The following is a 22777-nucleotide window of genomic DNA, read 5'->3' on the forward strand; positions in this document are numbered from 1 at the left end:
CAGTACTGCATACGTGAATTTGAGATATTGATATCTATTCTGGTCATTCGTAAAATGATTGCTTGAAAGTTGGCCGCTCATTTAACTGTTGGCTTAGTGCTTGCTAGCTGGACAAAAGTTCCGTCTTTTATCCAATTAATCTGTATTGTAGTGACAGTTTTTTTAGAGGTGTAGGCGTTACACCTATTTTCGATAGCCTCGGGCTAATTTTACTGGAATACACTTTTGAATAGACGTTTCGAAAGTGTGTTTATTTTTGGGTCATTGCATGCAGACGAACGGATTTGGGAATCTTACGTTACAATTTTCCCACGAAGAGATTATGGTTTACCGCTGTGACCAACATTTTAGACACCTTTCCTAAAAAGGCAGTGGCCCACTAATGAATTTCGGAAGGGAAGGGAAAGGGGGCGAAGTGGTGCTCACACGCGGTACACGACATCTGGGCGAGACCATGTGGGCGACGTTCCAAGCCATGGTTCAGAGTAATCTCACTACGTCGTTTACGTGAAACGTCATATGCGACGTCAAGAGTGTTGTATCACATTTTTTTGTTTTCAATACAAAATCTACTCAATTGAGTAGGCTAAACTACGTAGTTGCTGCAAATTAAAAATTATCGTCAATGCAAGCTGAGTATGGTATAGGCATGGCATAGGCTAATATTACACAATATGACTTAGGGCAAAGGCAGGTTAGTTGATACAATTTTCACGTTTAGTGAGATTTTACTAAAACTGTTGGACATAGAAACACCATTTATGGTGCTAAAGAAAGTTCGTTTGTTGCCTGTTGGGCTAACTTTCCCCCAAGTTTAGTCTGTTTGATGTCACTAGTTATCGGTTCAGACCAGGCGCGGATCTACCGGGTGGGCCTGATTGGTACAGGCCCACCCAAATTGACAGTGGGCCCATCCACAATCAGATTCATGAAAAAAACATATTAATGTTTAATACTAGAACAACTAAGTGGCATTGAATTGTCTGTGACATCACTATTTCACAGCATTTGTAAGAGATTTTCGGTAACACTAAGTTTTTGTATGCTGCGGTCCGCCGTGGCATTATTGGTGAAAGCCCACCACCATGGCATTATTGGTGAAAGCCCACCACCATCTACAGTCTACGCCGGAGACTTGCGGCGTAGACTTTTTGTTTACGCTAACGCTCACGGCCACATTTTTGTGGATAGTTGTCGCTTGAGGCTACGCCGTAAAGTTTTTGCGTTTTTTTAGCGCATGGCGTCAACGTATACCTTTTAATGTCTTTTTTTTTGCTACTACACGCCAATATACCTTCCAGCGCTGCAGTTGAAAGAATGTTTTCAATGGGCAAAGACATATTGAAACCAAAACGCAGCAAAATGTCAGATGAACACTTTCAGATGCTTGTGTTTCTTCGTGGAAATTCAAAATAAAACTTGTTTGTTTCGAGTGGTATATACCGTGTGAATGTTTGGCACTTAACAAACAAAATAAGTTTACGCTAGTGTATGCGCTGACGCCGCCACTTTTTTTGCAAGTTACGTTGACGCATACGGCGTATGGTTTTTCGAAGGTTTGCGTTTACGCTGACGGCATCAATATCTTTTGTATACGCGTCACCTACATCACTGAGGCCCACCAAGATGTTTCCTAGGCCCACCCATAAATTACGTTCTGAATCCGCCACTGGTTCAGACTCGTTCAAACATACAACTCCGGTTTGTATCAACTAACCTTCTTGGAAGGTTAGTTGATACACTCATAAGGTTAGTTGATACATGGGATTCCTAGTTGATACGATCAAAATACGCCTCAATTATATTGAGACTATGCTTTATGCTTTTGAAATTTATACTCAAACTACTGTAGTGTAGATAGTAGAACCAATTGCCAGGTCAGGAGTTAACCAAAGGCCATGACAGTGCTGCAGTCTTATAGTGTTATCTAGTGTAAAATGTGATAAAGATATTTTACATCCGGATGTTCTTCCTAACGTCAACTTGTTATACAGATTTGGAAATTGGTGTAATTGTCAATTCTTATGACAGCCAAGGTTTACATAAAGAGTCTTCAGTTGATCTGTAGCATCGATCAGTTGTTCTTTTATAAAACTGTGGCATGTTGTCAAAGAGGCCTTATTAATTCAAGTGATATTGTCAAGTTCACAGGTGCTGCAGCTTCATTTACACACAGCTTAAAACTTCAACAACTATTTCCAAACAGATTTACAGAGTTTCACATTTACGTATTTTACCTGAAAATATGGTTGAAATATTGCAGGTTACCGTACTGAATGTACGAATGCAGGTTAGTTGATATAGTGTATCAACTAGCCTGGGCTAAAATGTATCAACTAACCTTTTCCTTACTTTTATCAAAAATGTGTCTGTCATCAATCTAATAAAGTCAGTTAAAATGATTTGATTGATGCAATAATACTTTACACCAATACACTGCCTGTCGCCAAGAAGTTAATCTTTCACCGTTTTTCAAACAGTCAAGAATTAACTGAATTGTAAATTTGAAAAAAAAACTCAATTTTTGAACATTTTGCATTATTTTACAAACTTGAAACTAGATAACCGCGAAATCATCATATCACCATAGACCGATCCATCGCCTAGCAACGCTCTGCCAATCAGAGCGAAGGAGAGCAAGCTATTTTTGCTAGCCCATTATCTAGCATTGCTTTTATGCAGTTTCCGTCACATTTATGCTGTGATTTTTTAGAAGTAGAATTTTCTACTGCGGTACTTGCAGGTTTGACAGCAAAACATATTTGAGATGTCTTAGAAAACTTAAAATCGGAAACCTGCTGCAAATAGTGCTTTCTAAGACAGTGGCGCGGAACTATTTTTCTCTAGGGGGGGCTGAAGCTGTCGTAGTGTTGTCATCTTCTGGGGGGCTTCGCCCCCCAGACCCCCCTTACATGGGGGGACATTTACAACTGGGCATTCGGTCTCCTCCTGTGCAAAAAAAAAAAACGACGCTAAAACACACACATTGCAAATTGTAACAAATGAAGAACAGCAAACAGCAAAGCAGCTGTTCAGGAAATTAAAATGAAAACGAACAAATTAGAAAGTTATATGAAATTAACTGAAAATCAAGCTTTGAAAGAAGAACTTTGTGCTCTAAAAATGCAACATGAATCGCAATCTCTTCTTTCGCTACAATTGCAAAAGGGGTCATTTTTTAGTGTAAGATCCATTTTAAATTCTCCTGTTAGTGAATTGTTTGCATATAATACTGGTTTAAGTCACGTGCAATTTAAAACCCTGTTTGATTTTTTGACGCAAAATGCCACAAGTGCCATTAAATAGGCCTACAAAGAATGCAAAGAAAAATGTTTAAAATTGTCTTTGGAAAACCAGCCACTTTTGACTCTTTGCAGGCTAAGAAATTTTGTTTCAATTCGAAAAAATTTCTGATGATTCTTCATTTGAGAAAATTCTGCATACGCCATTGCAAGCAGACGTTAAATCTATGTAAAAAAGCACAGAGTTGCTTGCTGTGTTGATTCAAAACTGCTAAAGTGTGCTAATCATGCAGCATTCTTCAAATTGAACGAATAGCCCAGTGACAACAGGTTTGACAGCTATGAATAGACATTCCCTTTGATTCATTGCAATTTCCGACCTAAAAACGTCAGTTCCTGTTTTGGTTCTCAAAACGTGATTAACGTCCAAGGAAGGCCCAATGCTCTTTTTAATATTGTTAACAAATTGACTTCAAAGTTATTTATCGCATTCAGATTATTCTTTGTGTTAATGAAAATAATGATAATAAATCTTTTGCATAACATTGACAAAACATTTTCCCAAAATTCATTGTGAAAACCTTTCAGAAGGTCCGCATTACTACATAGCCTCATGCCAGTAGCCTACCCCCCTGCGTCCGCCACTGACTGTATGCTTTTACAGTAGCGTTGACAGGGGTAGGCTCCCTTTAGACACTAGGCTACCCCTGAAAAATTTAGGGGCCCTCAACCTTTCTACGGGGTCGTTGACTTAAAGAAACCATTGCGTATTTTTTGGTTATAGTGTGATTTGGTGCCCGAGGACCTCATTGAAACTGGACCAAAATTAGCTTCTCAACGGCCCTGGACTATCATCTCTCAGCCTTTAAAAATTTTTGGTGTTTCAACCTGTGGTTGAAAATGTTGCCTCATGTAGGCTATATATTGATCCAAATGATCGACGTAGGCCTACTGAATGATGGAATTGAGGTGCCATCATTCAGGGCCGATTACAGTAGAGTGCTCCAGTTATGTTGTTGCGTGTTTGTAATTGATAACTTTGTTACCCATTCTTGTCTATTTGCTCTATGCAATTAATTTACTACATGCCGAATTTCATGCCATGTGAAAGAGCTCGTAAGATTTTTATGAAATAGGCTAATAAAAGTAAAGTATATTTTGTAAGTAGGCTACAATAAGTAGCCTATAGGCTATAACTACCGTATCGATTTTATAAATCCATAGCAAAATATCCAGCAATGCAGATACTACTATTAAAAACACCAGTCAAAATTCAGTTCCAACAGACTAGACAAAATGATTAGGGAAAGGTCGGGTTGGTTGAGCCACTGGGTTCATTGATCCACTCCTTCTTTATCTTAAATTCGGTGATGTCACCACAATTCTTCATCACGTGATCTGAAAGTTTCGCAACCCATGGTCTCTCTCCTGGTTTGAGTTGACGATTGATAGGCTAAATAATGTGGTGCTAAAGTTAAAAATTCGGATTTTGAAAAAAGAGATTTCCGGTTATAATTTTTTTAGCGTTGGTCACTGAGATAGGATTGTTTAATTTGTTTGCTGTCCATCACCAGTAAACACTCTTCCAAACAAAATATAGATTTGCAACAAAAATATCACGTGACAAACATTTAAAGAGAGAGAGAGAGAGAGAGAAAAACCCTTTATTTTGTCTGTTGCGACAATAGTACGGTACAATTATACACAATACGAATAAAATAGTACCATAGCTATCTAAATACCACAACAGACAGGAAGCAGCGAAAGACTATATCAGTCATCGAGTCAGCTGCTTCCCAGTTCTTAATGTGACAAATGTCAAGCATCGGCAAATTACGTTGAAACAAGATAGGCTGATGTTCAGTAGCCTAATATTAATGAAAGAAAAGAAATCATGTGCTGCTGCGATCCTCAAGTGAAGTCCTGCGGTTTTATTCAAATATAAACTTTATTCCGGGTGACTAAAAATAGGAAAAACTTTTGAAATCAATAAACTCTTGTAGCAAGGGCGTTTAAACTTCAGTGCAAACAAGAAAAGTTCAAGCCAATAAAATAAATAGTACAAGGCTACGAGTAAAAACATTTTCAGTAACAGTATTACAAAAACCAAAATAATCACAATTTAAAAAAAGGTATAGACCTATTGTTCTGTCATAAAAGACATGGCTGAGTGACTCTCAGTGTGACCTGTTAGGCTGCATGAAACTAGCGCAATGTGACCGTATAATTTAATATTGACAAAGAAATTGAATAGAATGTAAATGAGAAATAATTGAGTGTAACCGAACAACACAATAGGTTATTAATGTTTTCTTCAGACGAAATTTAACAAATCAAATCCATGCGACGTATCATTACAAAGTTTGAGCCTAAAATAACAATTTATGGCAATTTTTGTCACTTTTCCACTGACATAAAGCAACAAAATTTAAATTCAATTAAAAAAAATCAAACATTTCGCATTGAAATAAAAGCAAGAAAAAAAAGCGTTTTTGTCGATTTAGGCTAAGTGCGATTGATCCAAACTTGTCTGGCAGCCCTGCTTAAAAACTGACTGGGCTTGATTGCTGGCCAACGTTCGATTTTTATGTCAAAAACTAAGCAATTTATCATTAAAAACTCTTGCGCTGGTTTAATTAAATTGATTTATACAGATAGGTTAGCGGTTAGGCTCGCAGTCGAGAGCCTGCATGTTCGACTCCAGCCACCCGCACTTGCTGTTGTTTCTCTGGGCAAGAAACTTTACGATAATTGCCTCTACCCAGTGATCGATTTCGAGTAATGGGTAGTACCAAATTTAAGTCATAAGTAGAGTAGACAACTGGAAACAGACATTGCCGTCGGCTGCAGCGTGGGTCAGGTGTAGGCCTACGTCGGAAGGCGTACACCGATGCATAGCGCTCAAGTCCGCTTTCCCGCAATGCAGGATAAAGATATGAAAAACAAACAAACAAGAAAAGTTTAAAAAAAACTGAATTTAAAACAAAAAATTTTAGGACAAACTTTGAACCGATTTGATAATGGGCAGCAAACAAGATGTTACACAATAGAATGTAAAACAATTAATCCACATGGCTTACTAATCGTTGTTTGATGAATTTTCTATCGTAGGCTACTGTACTTTATTTGCTTCACTGGATAATAATTTACTTTCGTCATCCCTATTCTTTCAAAGCTGAGGCTGGCGAGTCAATTGCTTGTTTGCTACATGCGGCAACCGCAGGCTTGGATTCTTGATATGGGTTTCTTTGAATTGTTCTGTCTTTGCGAATTCTTTATCAATTTCGAAAATTTTTGGACTGAAATGACCACAATTAAATTCCATTCTTAATTTGTCTAAAATTAGCTATTCTCCAAGCCTAAGTTTTTCTTTAATCCAATTTATATATTTAGACCTGGAGAGCAAAATATTTGCTGCTTACTTTGTAAAAGCGCGGGAAAAAAAAAAGCCGGGACTTTGAATATAAAATTTATAAAAGAAAAACTATCAAGTAGTTCAAACCACCCATGTGTTCGGGTGATTTGAACTACGCTAAGGTAACTATAACTGCAGGGCGTTGGAGAAGGTATTTTGGGCCCGATACCAATGGGATCCTTGGGCCCCAAATCAAAACTCACTGTAGCTTATCTAAACAATACGCTCTGGTTTTCATGTTACTGGGCCCCCTGAAAAGATTCCAGACCGCTAAAATTATCCCGAACCTGGGTTCAAAAGTACCCCTTGTCAACTCGACTGATAGGCCTACTACTTGATTTGAATCGAATGCAAGAAGTAAGCCTTGCTAAAGGCTATCCAACACTCAAACTGAAGCAAATAAAATTTTTGTAGCTCCATCAGCACCACAAAAATATTACAAAAGGCTCTAGCTCAACCTTATGTTCTACAAAAATTTCTGGCTTCATAGTTCCAGCTATTGCACCCCAGCCCTGTATAACTTGTAATTACAATGCATATATGATACAATAATATAGGTCTACTGTAGCCCATATACAGAGATGGACAAGATTTACATAAATCAGGCGATCAAGATCAGACCAGCAAAACAATGTGATCGTACGGATCAAGATCAATCAATCAGTCAATAGTTTATTTGTCAGAAATAGAAACTGTAGCCTACACGTTCGAAATAGGGTATAGAAGAGGATGAGTTCAGTTCAGTTTGTTTTTATTTCTGACCATCACAACGAAAAAATAATATATGACGAACATAGCAGAGGTCTAGAAAAAGGTAGAAGAGACAAAACGCGGACGTTATAACGTGCATGATACCAAAGCAGGACAATCAGTTTAAAATATGGCATGGTCGCTGTCATATTCTGTCTGTTTACTGGTGTATTATATACAGAAATAACATGCACTTCTACTTTGATTAATTACTGACAACAGAATGTACTTCCGGGATACTTGCCAGGGTTGCCAAAAGATAATCTGGTAACCGGTCATAAGCATAACATAATAATCACATTTCAATACACTACATCCCTTCCTTCTCGGATTAAAACGTAGTTTTCCAAGGCATTAATTATTTGGATAAAAACTCATTTTACATTAAATGATCATTAAGCTAGAGGTGATGAAAACCATGAGCACTTGAACCAAATGACGCATCATTAGTTTTCGTTTACGTAAGCATCATTCATGCAATCTATGGTATACACAGATTAACTTTAAGTACCAACATTTACTGTCAAAAGCAATATAGCCATACTCCAAAGATCATGATTAGCCTAATACGTTTGCTTCTACTTTTCACACTTTGATCTTGAAACTGTAGTGGCGAACAATTAAATAGATTACCACTCAATTGACATGACGTTTAAACAAATAGACATGCGTTCCAGAGCTAGTCTTTATAACGAAAGAACAAAAGGAATCATAGGCATACAAGTCTGCATTCTAGTCACTTCAAGTTACATAATCGTTAAAGCGAGCAGGTTTACTGACATTACGTGTCGGACGAGTACGTACAGGTATTGAGGACTCATTCAAATCAGCGTTCACGGTCATGTCAGCAGGAGGTGAGTTTACATTTTCATCACTGGTGTTCAATTTCTTAAAAAACGACGAATTTCGTGTCAATTGAACCCCTTCATTGTTTTGTACTGTCAATTCCCCCCTTTCCTTCCTAACTACCTGTTGGGTAGCGCTATCAAAATTTGCAGAAAGTTTATTTGATTTTTGACTTTTAACCAAAACTTCATCTCCAACCCGAATATCTGAGTCGACAGCACGTCGCTTAAAGTCAGTATATAGTTTACCGTCTATTTTACCCTTCCAGTCTCTGTCTCGAATCCCTTCATCAAAGATCTGAGGTTCTCGGCACAGTTCAGGTAATTTAGACTTCATTTCTCTGCGAAACATCATATAATAAGGAGTAGAACCTGTAGAAACTTGCGGAGTTGAACGATATGCCATTAGAAATTTGTTGATCTCATACCGCCAATCTTTCTTTTCAACTTGAGCAACTTTGATTGCCTTTAACAATGTTCGATTTTGTCGTTCCACCTCACCGTTTGCTTGAGGCCATAATGGTGTTGTTTTGCGGTGTATTACTCCATATTCTTCTAGAAAATTCTCAAAATCATTCGATACAAATTGTGGACCATTATCAGTTCGCAATGAGTAAGGTACTCCAAACCTTGAAAACATGGGCAGAATCGCTTGAATCAATTTTTCGCTTGTGATTGATTTCAAGATTGCAATTTCGTAAAAACGACTAAAGTAATCTACCACTACTAAAATGTTCTCACCACTTGGTAATGGACCAAGAATATCTGCCGCACAATCTTGCCAAGGCCCACTTGGTGGCAATACCCGAGCAATTGGTTCTGGTCTGCAAAAGTCGCTGGTGACTTGACATCCGTGACAAAGTTTACACATCTTTTCTGCATCAGCATCGATCTTTGGCCACCACACCTTTGTGCGTAATCGATTCTTTGTCTTGACAATGCCTTGGTGACCCTCGTGTGCCAAATTGAGCACTTTTTCACGCAATGTAGCAGGTATAACGAGTCTTGTCCCTCTGAGCAACAAGTTTCCATATGTACACAGTTCATTTTTTACATGCAAAAAGCTTGTGTCTGTACACTTGGACCAATTTCCTGAATGAATATAGTCCCTAATTTCTGACAATTGTGGATCAGCAGCTGATTCTTGTTCAAGTTCTTCTGTAGATAAAGCGACTGGCATACTTTGAAGAACAATAGATCTCACATAATCATAAGGTTCTTTTAAATCTCTGCTTTCTTCATAGGGCTCTTTATTTAGCCTTGACAATGCATCAGCAATGTTAGTTTTCCCTGGACGATAGATAACACTAAAATCAAACGATTGTAAACGCAATACCCAGCGTTCTATTCTTGCTGATGGTCTTGATTTCTTCGTGTAAATGTATTGCAGGGGCTTATGATCTGTTTCAAGTTCAAAATGTCTTCCAAATACATACAAATTGAATCTTTCACAAGACCAAACCAACCCTAGAGCTTCTTTTTCCGTTTGGCTGTACTTCTTTTCCACATCTGACAAACTTCGAGATGCATAAGAAATGACTCTCCACACTCCATCTTGTAACTGTGTCAACACAGCACCTAGACCAACTGGAGATGCATCTGTCACAATTCTTGTCTTGCAGTCATTCCGAAAATATGCCAATGTATCAGCCTTTGTGATCACTGTTTTTAATTTCAAAAATGCATCTTGGTGTGCTTTATGCCATTGAAACTTTGCAGTCTTTTTGGTCAAGTCTAGTATAGGCCTTGCAATGGTTGCTAAATTTGGGATAAACTTAGCTGAAAACTGAACAAGACCCATGAATGATCTGACTTCACTAGCTGAAGTTGGAGGTTGTGCTTTTTGAATAGCTGCAATTTTCTCTGCACTGGGACTTACCCCTTGTTGGTGCAAGTCATGTCCAAAAAATGTAAGCTTTGACATTCTAAACTGACATTTTGTTTTATTCAAAGTCAATCCAGATTTTAACAACTTTTCCAGTACCACATGTAATCGACTGTCATGTTCTGTCCTGTCTTTTCCATAAATGACAATGTCATCTGCAATGTTAGCAACACCATCGCAGTTCTTCAATAAATCCCAAATAATTTTCTGATATTTTTCAGGAGCAGAACTCAGTCCAAACATTAGCCTTTTATATCTGTATAGACCTCGATGTGTAACAAATGTTGTAATATGGCGGCTCGTTTCATCCAACATTATCTGATGAAAGCCCCATTTTAAATCCAACTTACTGAAAACAGTACTACCATTGAGTTGACACAACAGTTCTTCAACAGTGGGAATTGGATGTCTCTCTCTAACTATAGCCTGATTGGCTTGTCGCATATCAACACAAATGCGAATGTCACCATCACTCTTAGGTATGACTACCAATGGAGAGATCCAACTTGATGGTCCTTCTGGGACTTCTTCTATAATATCAGCATCAAGCAATTCATTTAACTTCACATCTACCTTTTCTCTCAGCGGAAATGGTATTCTTCGAACAGGTTGAGCTACTGGCTTAAGAGAATCATCAATATGCAATTTTAACTCATAATCTTTTAACAAGCCAACACCAGTAAATAAACCATCATACTTAGACACAATGTCATTATCAACTTGAGGTTCAACATTATTAGCACCAGATTTAACACCATTTACATGTATTGGACCAACATGCAACAAACCTAAAGTCTCTGCAGTGTCTTTGCCCAATAGTCTGTGTCCATCGGTATCTGCTACAACAAAGTCAGCAACACATACTTTTTGTGTAACTTTTGATTCAACTTTTGCCGTAAATGTTCCTAATGTTGGAATTGGCTTCTTACTTCCATACGCGTACAATGTTTTAGCAGATTTCCTTGTTGTTGCATTAATATTACATGTCTTCAGCCATTCCCAAGTTTGCTTGTTCACAATGTTGCATGATGCACCGGAATCAACTAACATGTCTCCCACAGACACACCACCAATGTTTAAACTTACACTGCACAGCCCATGTGTTGAACTTTTCATTGAAAAGACATTAGTTGATGCTCCAAATTCATTTTCACCCAATCCTGAATTATCTATTTGATTGGCATTAGATTTTAAAAAGGTTTTAGATTTTGCATTTCTTTGTTGATAAAACTGTGTTGTATTCCTTACTTTTGATCTGCATTTCTTTTGAAAATGTCCCAGATTTCCACATTTGTTGCACTTCTTCCCTCTTGCAGGGCACTGCCTGTCAAATTTGAAATGACCAAATAATCCACATGCAAAACACTCTTGTGTGTCTTTTCCCTGTTTTGACTTAATGTTACTCTTTCTTTGTATAGGAACTGAATTTACTTCATGCTGCATGCTTGGTTCTAATGATTTTCTTTCCATCATCTTAACCTGTGAATTAACTGCTTCATGTGCTCTAGCAATAGCTAATATATCATTTAACTGCACATCTCCTTTTTCCAAAAACTTTCGTCGTAAATGATTGGAATGACATTTATCAATTACTTGATCACGAAGTTGGGTATCCAATGAATCACCAAATTCACACATAGCTGCCTGTTGTCGCAGTCTGCAAACAAATTTGTTCACCGGCTCATCATGTTTTTGCATCAATTGCCTAAAAACATGGCGTTCAAAAGGTACATTAGCCTTAGGAAGAAAATGATCATCCAACAATGTTAAAGTCTCTTGAAGAGTTTTACCTTCATTGTCTGGAACCAAAGAAAAATAAATTTCTTGCACATCCACACCAGCAGTGTGCAGCAGCAGAGCCTGTTTTTGTTCATCACTGGTGACACCTTTTCCAGTGATATACAATGAAAACGCCCGTTTCCATCGCTTCCAACGTTGTCCCTGGTTTTGTGCATCACCATTGACATCAAAGGGTAATACAGCTGACACCTCGCAGGTAACTGCAGCTCCATTCATGATGCTCACTAGTAGTTTGGACAACACGATAAGAACAATTCACTGTCTGCTTGGACCTCTTGAACTAATAGGCTACAGATTTAAATATTTTCCTCGTCGCCAAATGTCATATTCTGTCTGTTTACTGGTGTATTATATACAGAAATAACATGCACTTCTACTTTGATTAATTACTGACAACAGAATGTACTTCCGGGATACTTGCCAGGGTTGCCAAAAGATAATCTGGTAACCGGTCATAAGCATAACATAATAATCACATTTCAATACACTACAGTCGCAACACCTCAATGATTTGGCCATTTTTGTGTCATAGCCTACTTGTTGCCTTGTTGGTGTAAAGTTTATATTTAGATTAATTTTAGCAATGAATCGAGTTTTCATATATTATTATGTCAACTAGGCTACATTTTTTCGTAACGCTCGTTTCAATACGTGTTCAGAGTCTCAATAAAACTTATTGACAAAGTTAAAGATAAAAATTTATAATTTTCGGCATTATGTGTGAGCAAGAGTTTTAAAAAAGAAACTTTTGTTGAATTGTGAATTGAATACGTAACTTCAAAAAGTGCCCAATTTTATTTTTTTTTAAATTTCACATTTTGTGTTTTTCCGATTAGGCTATCGTCAGTGTCTTTTAAATGATAGCTGATAAAATGGCCAATTTTTTAAGTCTAAACATGACAAATACCTCTTTTTGTGGTGTTTTTTGTACCCCATCTTTTGTAGCCTATAGCCTAATTATTCTGATAACTTTTTTTTTTGCATATTTAGTAGGCTTCAGTAAGGTTTCAGTAGGCTACACTGTCACAGGCCTTTTCTTAACTTAATATGCAGTAACTTGGCCCAATAACTTACTGTAAGTGCAGTGGCGCGGGAACTACTTTTCTCTAGGGGGGGCTGAAGCTGCCGTAGTATTGTGAGCATCTGGGGGGCTTCGCCCCCCAGACCCCCTGTTAGATTTTCAACAGGTCCTTGAAAGGCCTGCTTTTCGTTTTACTGCATTACTCCCGTTGATTTGTGTATTCGCCACCTAGCGTCGTTTCCCCTTCATTGTTATCGCTGATTTGCAAATGGCAACACTCACCACGAGATTGTCTATGGAACTTTCGAGACGTTTTCGTTTTTGCTGCTAGTTTGCCAGCTAGCCGAACTTGTTAGTTACTGTAGTTTGTGACTGAAAGTTGATTGATTGATGTTTATGCTTTGTTAGCTGCTTCTCTGTTATGTATTTCTACAGGACTTAAGTTTGACAATTGTTAGGGTGATCCCTATTTTTCGTGTAAGCTGTCTGATTCCATATTTGCAGCTCAATATCTCTCAGAGTTCAACTTACTGGTGAGCTTATTTGTGATGTAATAATGTTTTTTGTAGCTGAATGTTGACTTTCTACCGTAAACAAACGTAACGTATCTCTGGTGTGCGTAAATGGTTGTTAGGCTAATACTTCAAACTTAAATATTGCAGAGTCAATCACTATAGAATCCTTCGCGTGCAAGTGCATCATTTGGTTTACTGATCCCGGTTATACTACCGGTACGTTCATTATTCTGAATTGTATGATTGATTGATTTGTGTCGTGAATTGTGGATTTATGTTTACTACTGAATTATTGACTTAATAATTTGTCAGCCTAATGGAAATTAATTCTCGTAAACCGATCTTAACTAGGCCATGTGAACTGCCACGTTTCTTTGTTTTTTAATGATTATTGGCCTAGCGTTATGGTTGTACGGTACGGTAGCCTACGTAATAATTGTGTAAGGTAACATCGCGAATTTATTTATTCAGTGCGTCATTGGCCAACCTGTGGAACTTGTGTACCGTACAGTGGATTGAGAACTGTTTGTCAACAAATTTGGTACGTTTATCAGTTCGACTGTTGTGCTTGCTGAATTGTGACTAGTGTCTTATGTTGTGTTATTTCTTGACAGAAAAACCGTATAAACTTCATTGCTGCGAAGCAGTCATTGGAAACCGAGTGATTTCTTCAAGTTGGCGTGCTTTAACAGTTGCTCAGTCCTGCCGGGTGGATTAGGAAAATCGTGACGTCACCGGCGCAATTAACTACCGCACCTGTTGTGTTCGCGTCGCACACAACATCGTTTTTCAAATTTGACATCAAAGCTTAACCATCTTTGAACTGAAGCTGATTTCGTCAATTGAACCGAACTGCTGATCTTCACCAACCTGACGATCAAATTTGCGTTTACTTACCAAGTTCCCATCAGCGTTACGTGACATCTCTCATTTGCTGAAGTTAGCTTATGCTGTTACGAAGCGGATTTGCATACACAGTTATGAATTCCAAAGCCGAAGCTATTCAACAAGCAGCTGATACTTTGAGAGACAGCTACAAGCGTGGTGAACAGCTGATGAGCAAACGTGAAAACCTCACAGAAGTACAGATTATCCTGTTAGAAATTGACAAAAATTATGCCTCTTTAATGGCGCTTTGTGTCGATGTCCCTGACAATGAACAAATTCCAGGAGGTCTTTCAACCAAACGGGATTACATTCAAGGTAAAGAAGAATTTGCTGATAGAGCCAAACAGTGGTTCGCGGAATGCGAGAGGACAGACACTAAAACTCCTCCACTACGTTCACATCACTCGTCCTTGCGTACCCATTCTCACCGCTCCAAATCCGGAAGCATTCGGTCATCGAGTACAACGTACAGTTTGCGTCAACGTGAAGCACATGCCAAATTGGAACTAGCTCGTTTGACAAAAGAACAGAATGATGCCAGGCGACGAGAGGAAGAAGAACTAGTTCGCATGGAACAGGAGAAAGCTCAGATGGAACAGGATAAAGCTCGCTTGTTCGCTCAGTTGGAACAGGATAAAGCTCGGTTGGAGCAGGATAAAGCTCGCTTTGAACGTGAGAGAGCCGAAGCTGAAGACCTGCGTCAAATTAAAGCTGCCGAAACTGAAGCCGCACTCTGGCAAGATGATTCTTCTTCGGTTATCAATATTGGATCAATGACACCCGTACGATTGCCACAGCAAACCTTCACTCACAAAGACACACACCTGGAACCTCTGCGTCACGGTGATGAGCGGCACAAACAAGAACCAACTGCAACGTCTGCAAGAATGCCAGACCAAAAGGTAAATTACCCTTGTTATTATACTAGCCGACAACCTGATCTTTCAGAACGACTTCTACCTAAACCAGATGTTAAGAAATTCTTTGGTGACCCGCTCGATTTCTGGGCTTTCTGGCACCGTTTTAAGTCCCATATTTCTGATTGGTTGACACCCGACAGGAAGATGTCTTACCTCATGCAGCACTGCTGTGATGCAGTCTGTGAACAAATAAGGCACCTTGCCGACAGCAGCGAAGGCCACAACTGCTATGATGAAGCGTGGGAAGAATTGAAACGGAGGTATGGCCAACCTCACGTTATTGCGCATGCTTGCGAGGAACGCTTGAGAGCTGTTACCAGAATTTCTCACCACGAACCCGAACAATTGGAGAAGTTGTCCGTCCTGTTGAAAAGATGTTGTTCATCATTGAGCTCAAACACCGAAGCTTCGAACTTGGATACCGTGCAGTTTATCACCTGCCTTGCAAATAAGTTGCCAGCGTCTTTGAAAGAAAAGTGGGTAATTGAAGCTCTGAAAATCAATGATGACACTGGAAAAGTGGCTGGATTTCAACATTTTGCTGACTTCATAACGAACGAATCTAGGATTGCCAATTCAATCTATGGCGTGAAACTCTTTTCATCAAATGTCGACAAACTTAACAAGCCTGACACCAAAGGGAAACAAAAGGCTTCACTGTTTAACGTAGTGACAAAACCTACTGAACGATCCGGACAGCTCCGAATTGGCAACAAGCGACTCATACAATGTATCCTGTGCGATAGTACACATTATTTGCAACACTGCAAAGAGTTCAAAGCCAAATCCGTCACTGAACGTGAGCAATTTGTAAGGAACAACAAATTGTGCTTAAACTGTCTTGGACCAGATCACATACGTGCCGACTGCAGAAGCCGAGGTAAATGCACTGAATGCGGAAGCTCATCACATCATTCTCTTTTACATCGGTATCTGGTCACAACTGGAGAACAAATCCAGAGACGACACCCTAATCCCATTGCTAATAGAAGAAATGATAGCCAGCCAGATGATCCCGGAAGAAGACCATTAGAAAGGAACACAAATGAAGTTGTAGAAACCTTCCATTCCAGAACCAGCAACTCGGCAACTTACTTGGACATCGTTCCCGTACGTGTGACAGGAGAAGGAAAGGTAATACATACATATGCTCTCCTAGATTCTGGTTCAAACCGCAGCTTTTGTGAACAAAAACTTGTAGAGATGCTTGAACTGAAACCTGAGCCATCTGGTGACTTCCAGGTGCAAACACTGTCTTCGAGTGGACCATATTCCTTCAGTTCTTCAACTGTAGCGTTGAAAGTTCTACCAGTAGTTGGCGGCGAAGTGCAAGAACTGACAGATGTGATCGTCGTTGACAAGATACCTACCAAGCCAACTCCAGCGCCTTCTCCGGAGTATCTGCAAACGCACAAGCACCTCCAAGGCATTGACTTGAAGCAACTGGACCATGGTACAGTTACACTGTTGATCGGAAATGATCATGCTGTCGCCCACCGATGCATTGAAAGCCGCTTTGCACCTAACCCGAAGCAAGGACCTGATGCAGTCAGGACGCCCTTAGGCTGGTTGCTTAGAGGTACTCGACCAAAGGAGACAGGCTTAGATAATTTCGATGCTGAATCCGACATTTCAAATTTTCTTGTCCGTGACACGAAGCAGAACCCTGCTGACCAAGCATCAAGGGGCATGACGGCCAAAGCCTTGATGCATTCTGGGATGTGGCTCAATGGCCCAGATTTTCTGAGGAAACCCCCAGAAGAATGGCCCAACCAAACCGCTCAGCAACCACAATCTGAAGATATCTTTGCTGCTTACAAACCAAAGAGGAAAATCGAAACCTTTACTGCTTCTACGACTGAAAGCCAAGGAACCAACAGGTTAATCTCCTACTTCTCATCTCTGCGCCGACTGAAACTATCAGTAGCCTGGTTCCTAAGATTCAAATCATACTTACTGATGCGCATGAAGAACGAAACCCAGATTACACTGAAAGGACCAATCAGTGTGCCAGAACTTGATGAGGCAGAAATTGAGTTAATCAAATACGAGCAGCGTCAGAGTTTTCCAGCCTGGATCAAATCTCTATCCAAAGGAAAACATCCAAACATGCCCAAAGCCAAGAGGATCCCACTCGAAAAACTCAGCCCTGTCCTAATGAAAGATGTTCTACGTGTTGGCGGAAGAATCGACAGATCCGACTTACCGTTCGAAACGCGACATCCTGCTATCATAGCTCCAGAGCGCCACTTAACGGACTTGATAATTGAACATTGTCATACCAACGAATCGAAGCACATGGGTGAAAGCCATACACTGAACAATATTAACCAAAAATACTGGATAGTTAATGCCAAAGTTGCGGTTAAAAACGTACTTGCAAGATGCCTGCCTTGCCGGCGAAGGACCGCAAAACCTAGACAACAGCTCATGGCAGAACTGCCAGAAGCAAGGTTACAAATGTCACAGCCACCAGTCTCACAGACTGGCGTTGACTTTTTTGGGCCGCTAAATGTCCGAAACAGACGAAGTGACATTAAGAGATACGGCTGCCTTTTCACATGTCTCACAACTAGAGCCATTCACTTGGAAGTGGCACCAGACCTGACAACTGGCGCATTCATAAATGCCCTACGGCGTTTCATAGCTCGCAGAGGCCCCATCAAGAAAATCTTCTCTGACAATGGAACCAACTTTGTGGGTTGTGAAAGAATCTTGAAGCAAGCCATCGATGAGTGGAATCAGAACCAGATCCACCAGAGCCTTCGACAACAAGGAATAGAATGGTCATTCAACCCCCCAACAGCCAGCCATATGGGCGGAGCCTGGGAGAGAATGATTCGCACAGTAGGTCAAATTCTTATGAACATCTTACCAAAACAACCACTCGATGATGACACATTGCACACATTACTTCTTGAAGTAGAAGACATCGTCAATTCAAGACCACTCACCGATGTGAAACTGGAAGTTGATGGCGACTTACCCCTGACACCTAACCACTTGTTGAAGTTGAATTCTTCATCGAATTTACCGCCAATGTTAAGCTGCGACAGAGATGGCTACCGACCAAGTGATCGATACCGCCATGTGCAGTTTCTGGCAGACACCTTTTGGAAGCAGTGGGTTAAGGAATACCCACGATCTGTGATGTCAAGAGCAAAATGGCTTCACAAAAAGGAGAATGTCCGAAGAGGAGACATCGTCCTTTTGATTGATGACTCTGCTCCCAGACAACGATGGCCACTAGGCAGAGTAATTGAAACATTTCCTGATCGTCACGGCGTTGTTCGTTCCGTAGAAGTGAAGACTGCAACCGGATCTCTGAAGAGACCAATATCCAAACTTTGTGTAATTGTCCAAAGGGAAGAAGATGATCCAGATGAAGATGAGACACCAATAGACACCGTTGAGATTTTGCTGGAAGATCAAAGCGATGAGGAAGAGACAAAGGACTGAACTGTTACATGACAATAGACTGTTGAAAAAACTTTTATTCATGAAAAGAATGACCCAGTTTGGCCCTTCTTTGGCCCGGAAGTGTTAGATTTTCAACAGGTCCTTGAAAGGCCTGCTTTTCGTTTTACTGCATTACTCCCGTTGATTTGTGTATTCGCCACCTAGCGTCGTTTCCCCTTCATTGTTATCGCTGATTTGCAAATGGCAACACTCACCACGAGATTGTCTATGGAACTTTCGAGACGTTTTCGTTTTTGCTGCTAGTTTGCCAGCTAGCCGAACTTGTTAGTTACTGTAGTTTGTGACTGAAAGTTGATTGATTGATGTTTATGCTTTGTTAGCTGCTTCTCTGTTATGTATTTCTACAGGACTTAAGTTTGACAATTGTTAGGGTGATCCCTATTTTTCGTGTAAGCTGTCTGATTCCATATTTGCAGCTCAATATCTCTCAGAGTTCAACTTACTGGTGAGCTTATTTGTGATGTAATAATGTTTTTTGTAGCTGAATGTTGACTTTCTACCGTAAACAAACGTAACGTATCTCTGGTGTGCGTAAATGGTTGTTAGGCTAATACTTCAAACTTAAATATTGCAGAGTCAATCACTATAGAATCCTTCGCGTGCAAGTGCATCATTTGGTTTACTGATCCCGGTTATACTACCGGTACGTTCATTATTCTGAATTGTATGATTGATTGATTTGTGTCGTGAATTGTGGATTTATGTTTACTACTGAATTATTGACTTAATAATTTGTCAGCCTAATGGAAATTAATTCTCGTAAACCGATCTTAACTAGGCCATGTGAACTGCCACGTTTCTTTGTTTTTTAATGATTATTGGCCTAGCGTTATGGTTGTACGGTACGGTAGCCTACGTAATAATTGTGTAAGGTAACATCGCGAATTTATTTATTCAGTGCGTCATTGGCCAACCTGTGGAACTTGTGTACCGTACAGTGGATTGAGAACTGTTTGTCAACAAATTTGGTACGTTTATCAGTTCGACTGTTGTGCTTGCTGAATTGTGACTAGTGTCTTATGTTGTGTTATTTCTTGACAGAAAAACCGTATAAACTTCATTGCTGCGAAGCAGTCATTGGAAACCGAGTGATTTCTTCAAGTTGGCGTGCTTTAACAGTTGCTCAGTCCTGCCGGGTGGATTAGGAAAATCGTGACGTCACCGGCGCAATTAACTACCGCACCTGTTGTGTTCGCGTCGCACACAACACCCCCCTTATGTGGGAGTAAGCTACGTTTAAAACTGGTAGTAACTTTAATAGGTCTCTCCTGTGTACAAAATGACGCCAAAACACACACATTGTAAGTTGTAAGAAACAAAGAACGGCAACAACAAAGCAGCTGTTCAGGAAATTAAAAAGTAAACAAATTAGAAAGTGATATGAAAACGACAGTTTGTGGAAATGAGTTCTCACACGCTTCCGAAGATTGCTTACGCTCAGGTTTTTCCCTATGAACTGTGTCATGAGTTTTTTGACATCGACAGTGTTCAAAATGTTTTGGTGGACATGCATCAACCCAAGATGAGTAGCCTAAGTCTTTATTGTGTCATTGAGCTAAACAAATCCACCTGGTCGAATCTTCGATCAAGCTCAGCTTGAACCAAATCAAGGGCTTCGGTGTATTGCCGTTTCCACGCTCCTTCTCCCGCAGACGACAAAGCATCTGATTCCTCTGTGTTTCGAAATCTTGCTGGAGTTTTGCTCACTCGGGGATCCTTTGGCGTCTTTAGGTCATTGGCAGACGCAAAGACGTTCGCTGCTTCCATAAACTTGGAAACGATTCATCTTTTCTGAGAATTTTGAACCGTTCGCGGAGAATGGTGATGGATACCAAAGCTAAAGAAGCAGACATCTTCTTGTTTTGGAGCTGTCTTGCTGCGGCTTCTGCAGGCTGAAAAACTTCACTTCTGCAGGTAATCGCAAAATACAGTCCCATCGTGCGTGCTTATTTTATCAAGCTGAATATCTTTGCACGTGCGTCTCCTTTTATTGCACTATCTTCTGTCATGTCGGTCAGACATTGCAACAGGGTAGGATAGCACTTAACAACACAAGCGAGGGCAGAAGCACGAACGCACCAACGAGTAGGACACAAACCCAGCAAATTGCAGACAACTTCATCGGAACCAAAAAGCGACATAAATAAAGATTTACGTTTAGACGATTCACAAATTACAACTGCAACACTTTGAACGAAGTTTAAGGCATCGGCGATAAGCCTCACCTCCTTTACAACGTCTTGCAAAATCATATCGAGAGCATGATTACTGCAGTGAATGTAGCCTACAACGATCCAGGGCATAATGCTTTAAGTTTGACCCGCACTACGTTATAACAACCAGATCTCTTGCTGTTCTATGCTGTATGTGTAAAGTAAATATTGCAGAATGACGTCCAATAAACGATGGATCGCCGTGTTAGTATTAGTAAGGAGGGTGGCTGGAACTGCTACTGCGAGGTAGCCTATAGCACCCTGTGATCAACGACTCTTTATTGCAAATGATGAGCGAGATCACACGTAATGGGAACTCGATTCATCGTAGCAATTATTGCTCGAATAATTTTCTGAACACATGTTATGTACCTTAAATTGTCAGAATTTTCTAGGGGGGGCTGAAGCAATTATCGAAAATTCTAGGGGGGGCTGAATTAGCTCTAGGGGGGGCTGAAGCCCCTTGAGCACCCCTACTTCCCGCGCCCCTGTGTAAGTGTGAATACATCAAAGCATGACAAATTAAAAGCTTTCATACTGTAGTGCAGGGCTTCCCGATTGGAGGTGCTCGCAACCCCTGGGGGTGCGAGTAGCTGTTGCTGGGAGTGCAAGAATCCACCGAGGAAGAAGAGCTATAAGCTATCGTACATAGAGATGGATTTTGTTTAACGAGGGCGGTGGTGATTATCTCTCAGAGCATTCTATGTTGGCCTATGCAGCACAATGCACAAAAACAAGAAAATACCAGCCAGCAGCGTTCAAATTGACTATCCAAGTCTGACTAAGAAAGCATTGCAAGTTTTGGTTCCATTTGCTACCACTTGGCTGTGTGAATCGGGATTTTCATCTCTACTTTACATGTAGAATAAATACCGCAACGCACTGGACCATGAAAATAATTTGCGCATTGCATTGTCCCACAAGGTTCCACGTTTCGAACAGATAATTGCAAAGAGGCAGGAGAAAAGTCAAAGATCTTGATTAGGCCTAATGCCATTATGTTCTCAGTTTGTGTTACGGTATTTCTTTATTTATTCGCTTTTGCATTTTATGAGATTGCGTTGTTGAAGGCTGCTCTTTTTCCTATTCGTTAGCCATATAAATGCCTGTGAGCTGCTTTTCTGCGTTGTTTTCGCACGTATTTTGAATTTTTTCTCAGAACCACTCCGCTTCAAAACAGGGGGTGCGAGATTGGCGTCATCAATCCCATGGGTGTGGGGTGATAAACGAATCCGGAAGCCCTGCGTAGTGCCTTTGTACACATAATTTATGAGTTTTAATAACGCCTATATGAACCTTTTGCAACTTCTCCGCATATTTTGTCGATGTGACAGTTCCATGTTTCTGTTGTAGTTTATTTAATCTTTTTGTGTGATGCATGAATTACCAGTGTTAATATTGAAATTGTTTATGTGTTTTTTTAGGCACTTTTTGCATATTTGAAAAACTGCAAATTCTTGATCAATGAGGTTGCAAAAAAACAAATTTTACCCTTAAGCAATCTGAGATAGGTAGGCCTACATTATTGCTAACCTTTAATTTTAACTGTTCGAACGCCGGCGTAAGAATTGTAATAAGTTTGTAACTGTTACTATTTATCAGTCTGTTGTTGTCGCAATGAAAGTAAGACCGCAACGCCACGCTCAAAGTTTAGGAGTATTTTTGACCATCTTAGTCGTGTAGGGCGTATAGATATAACTAGTTTACGAGATGTCTGGGCATAATTAGAGCCATCATACAGTCAGAGATGGGTGTGATCTTGATCTTCAAGATCACTTTTTTTTTTGGTGATCTTGATCTTGA

General features: G+C 40.0%; 1 protein-coding gene across 1 annotated transcript; it reads left to right on the plus strand.

The window, feature by feature from the left end:
- Positions 1–14453: 14453 nt before the first annotated feature.
- LOC145787228 (uncharacterized) lies at positions 14454–18740 on the plus strand. Its single transcript, XM_082598950.1, has one exon. It carries the CDS (start codon positions 14454–14456, stop codon positions 18738–18740), a length of 4287 nt encoding a protein of 1428 aa, XP_082455076.1.
- The last annotated feature ends 4037 nt before the right edge of the window (positions 18741–22777 follow it).

Source organism: Aplidium turbinatum, chromosome 18, assembly GCF_918807975.1.
Source record: "Aplidium turbinatum chromosome 18, kaAplTurb1.1, whole genome shotgun sequence".
In the NCBI taxonomy this organism is placed as follows: Eukaryota; Metazoa; Chordata; class Ascidiacea; order Aplousobranchia; family Polyclinidae; genus Aplidium; species Aplidium turbinatum.

What these genes read in the sequence shown, in the direction of transcription:
- LOC145787228 (XM_082598950.1), top strand. Translation starts at nt 14,454, where the DNA reads ATGAATTCCAAAGCCGAAGCTATTCAACAAGCAGCTGATACTTTGAGA.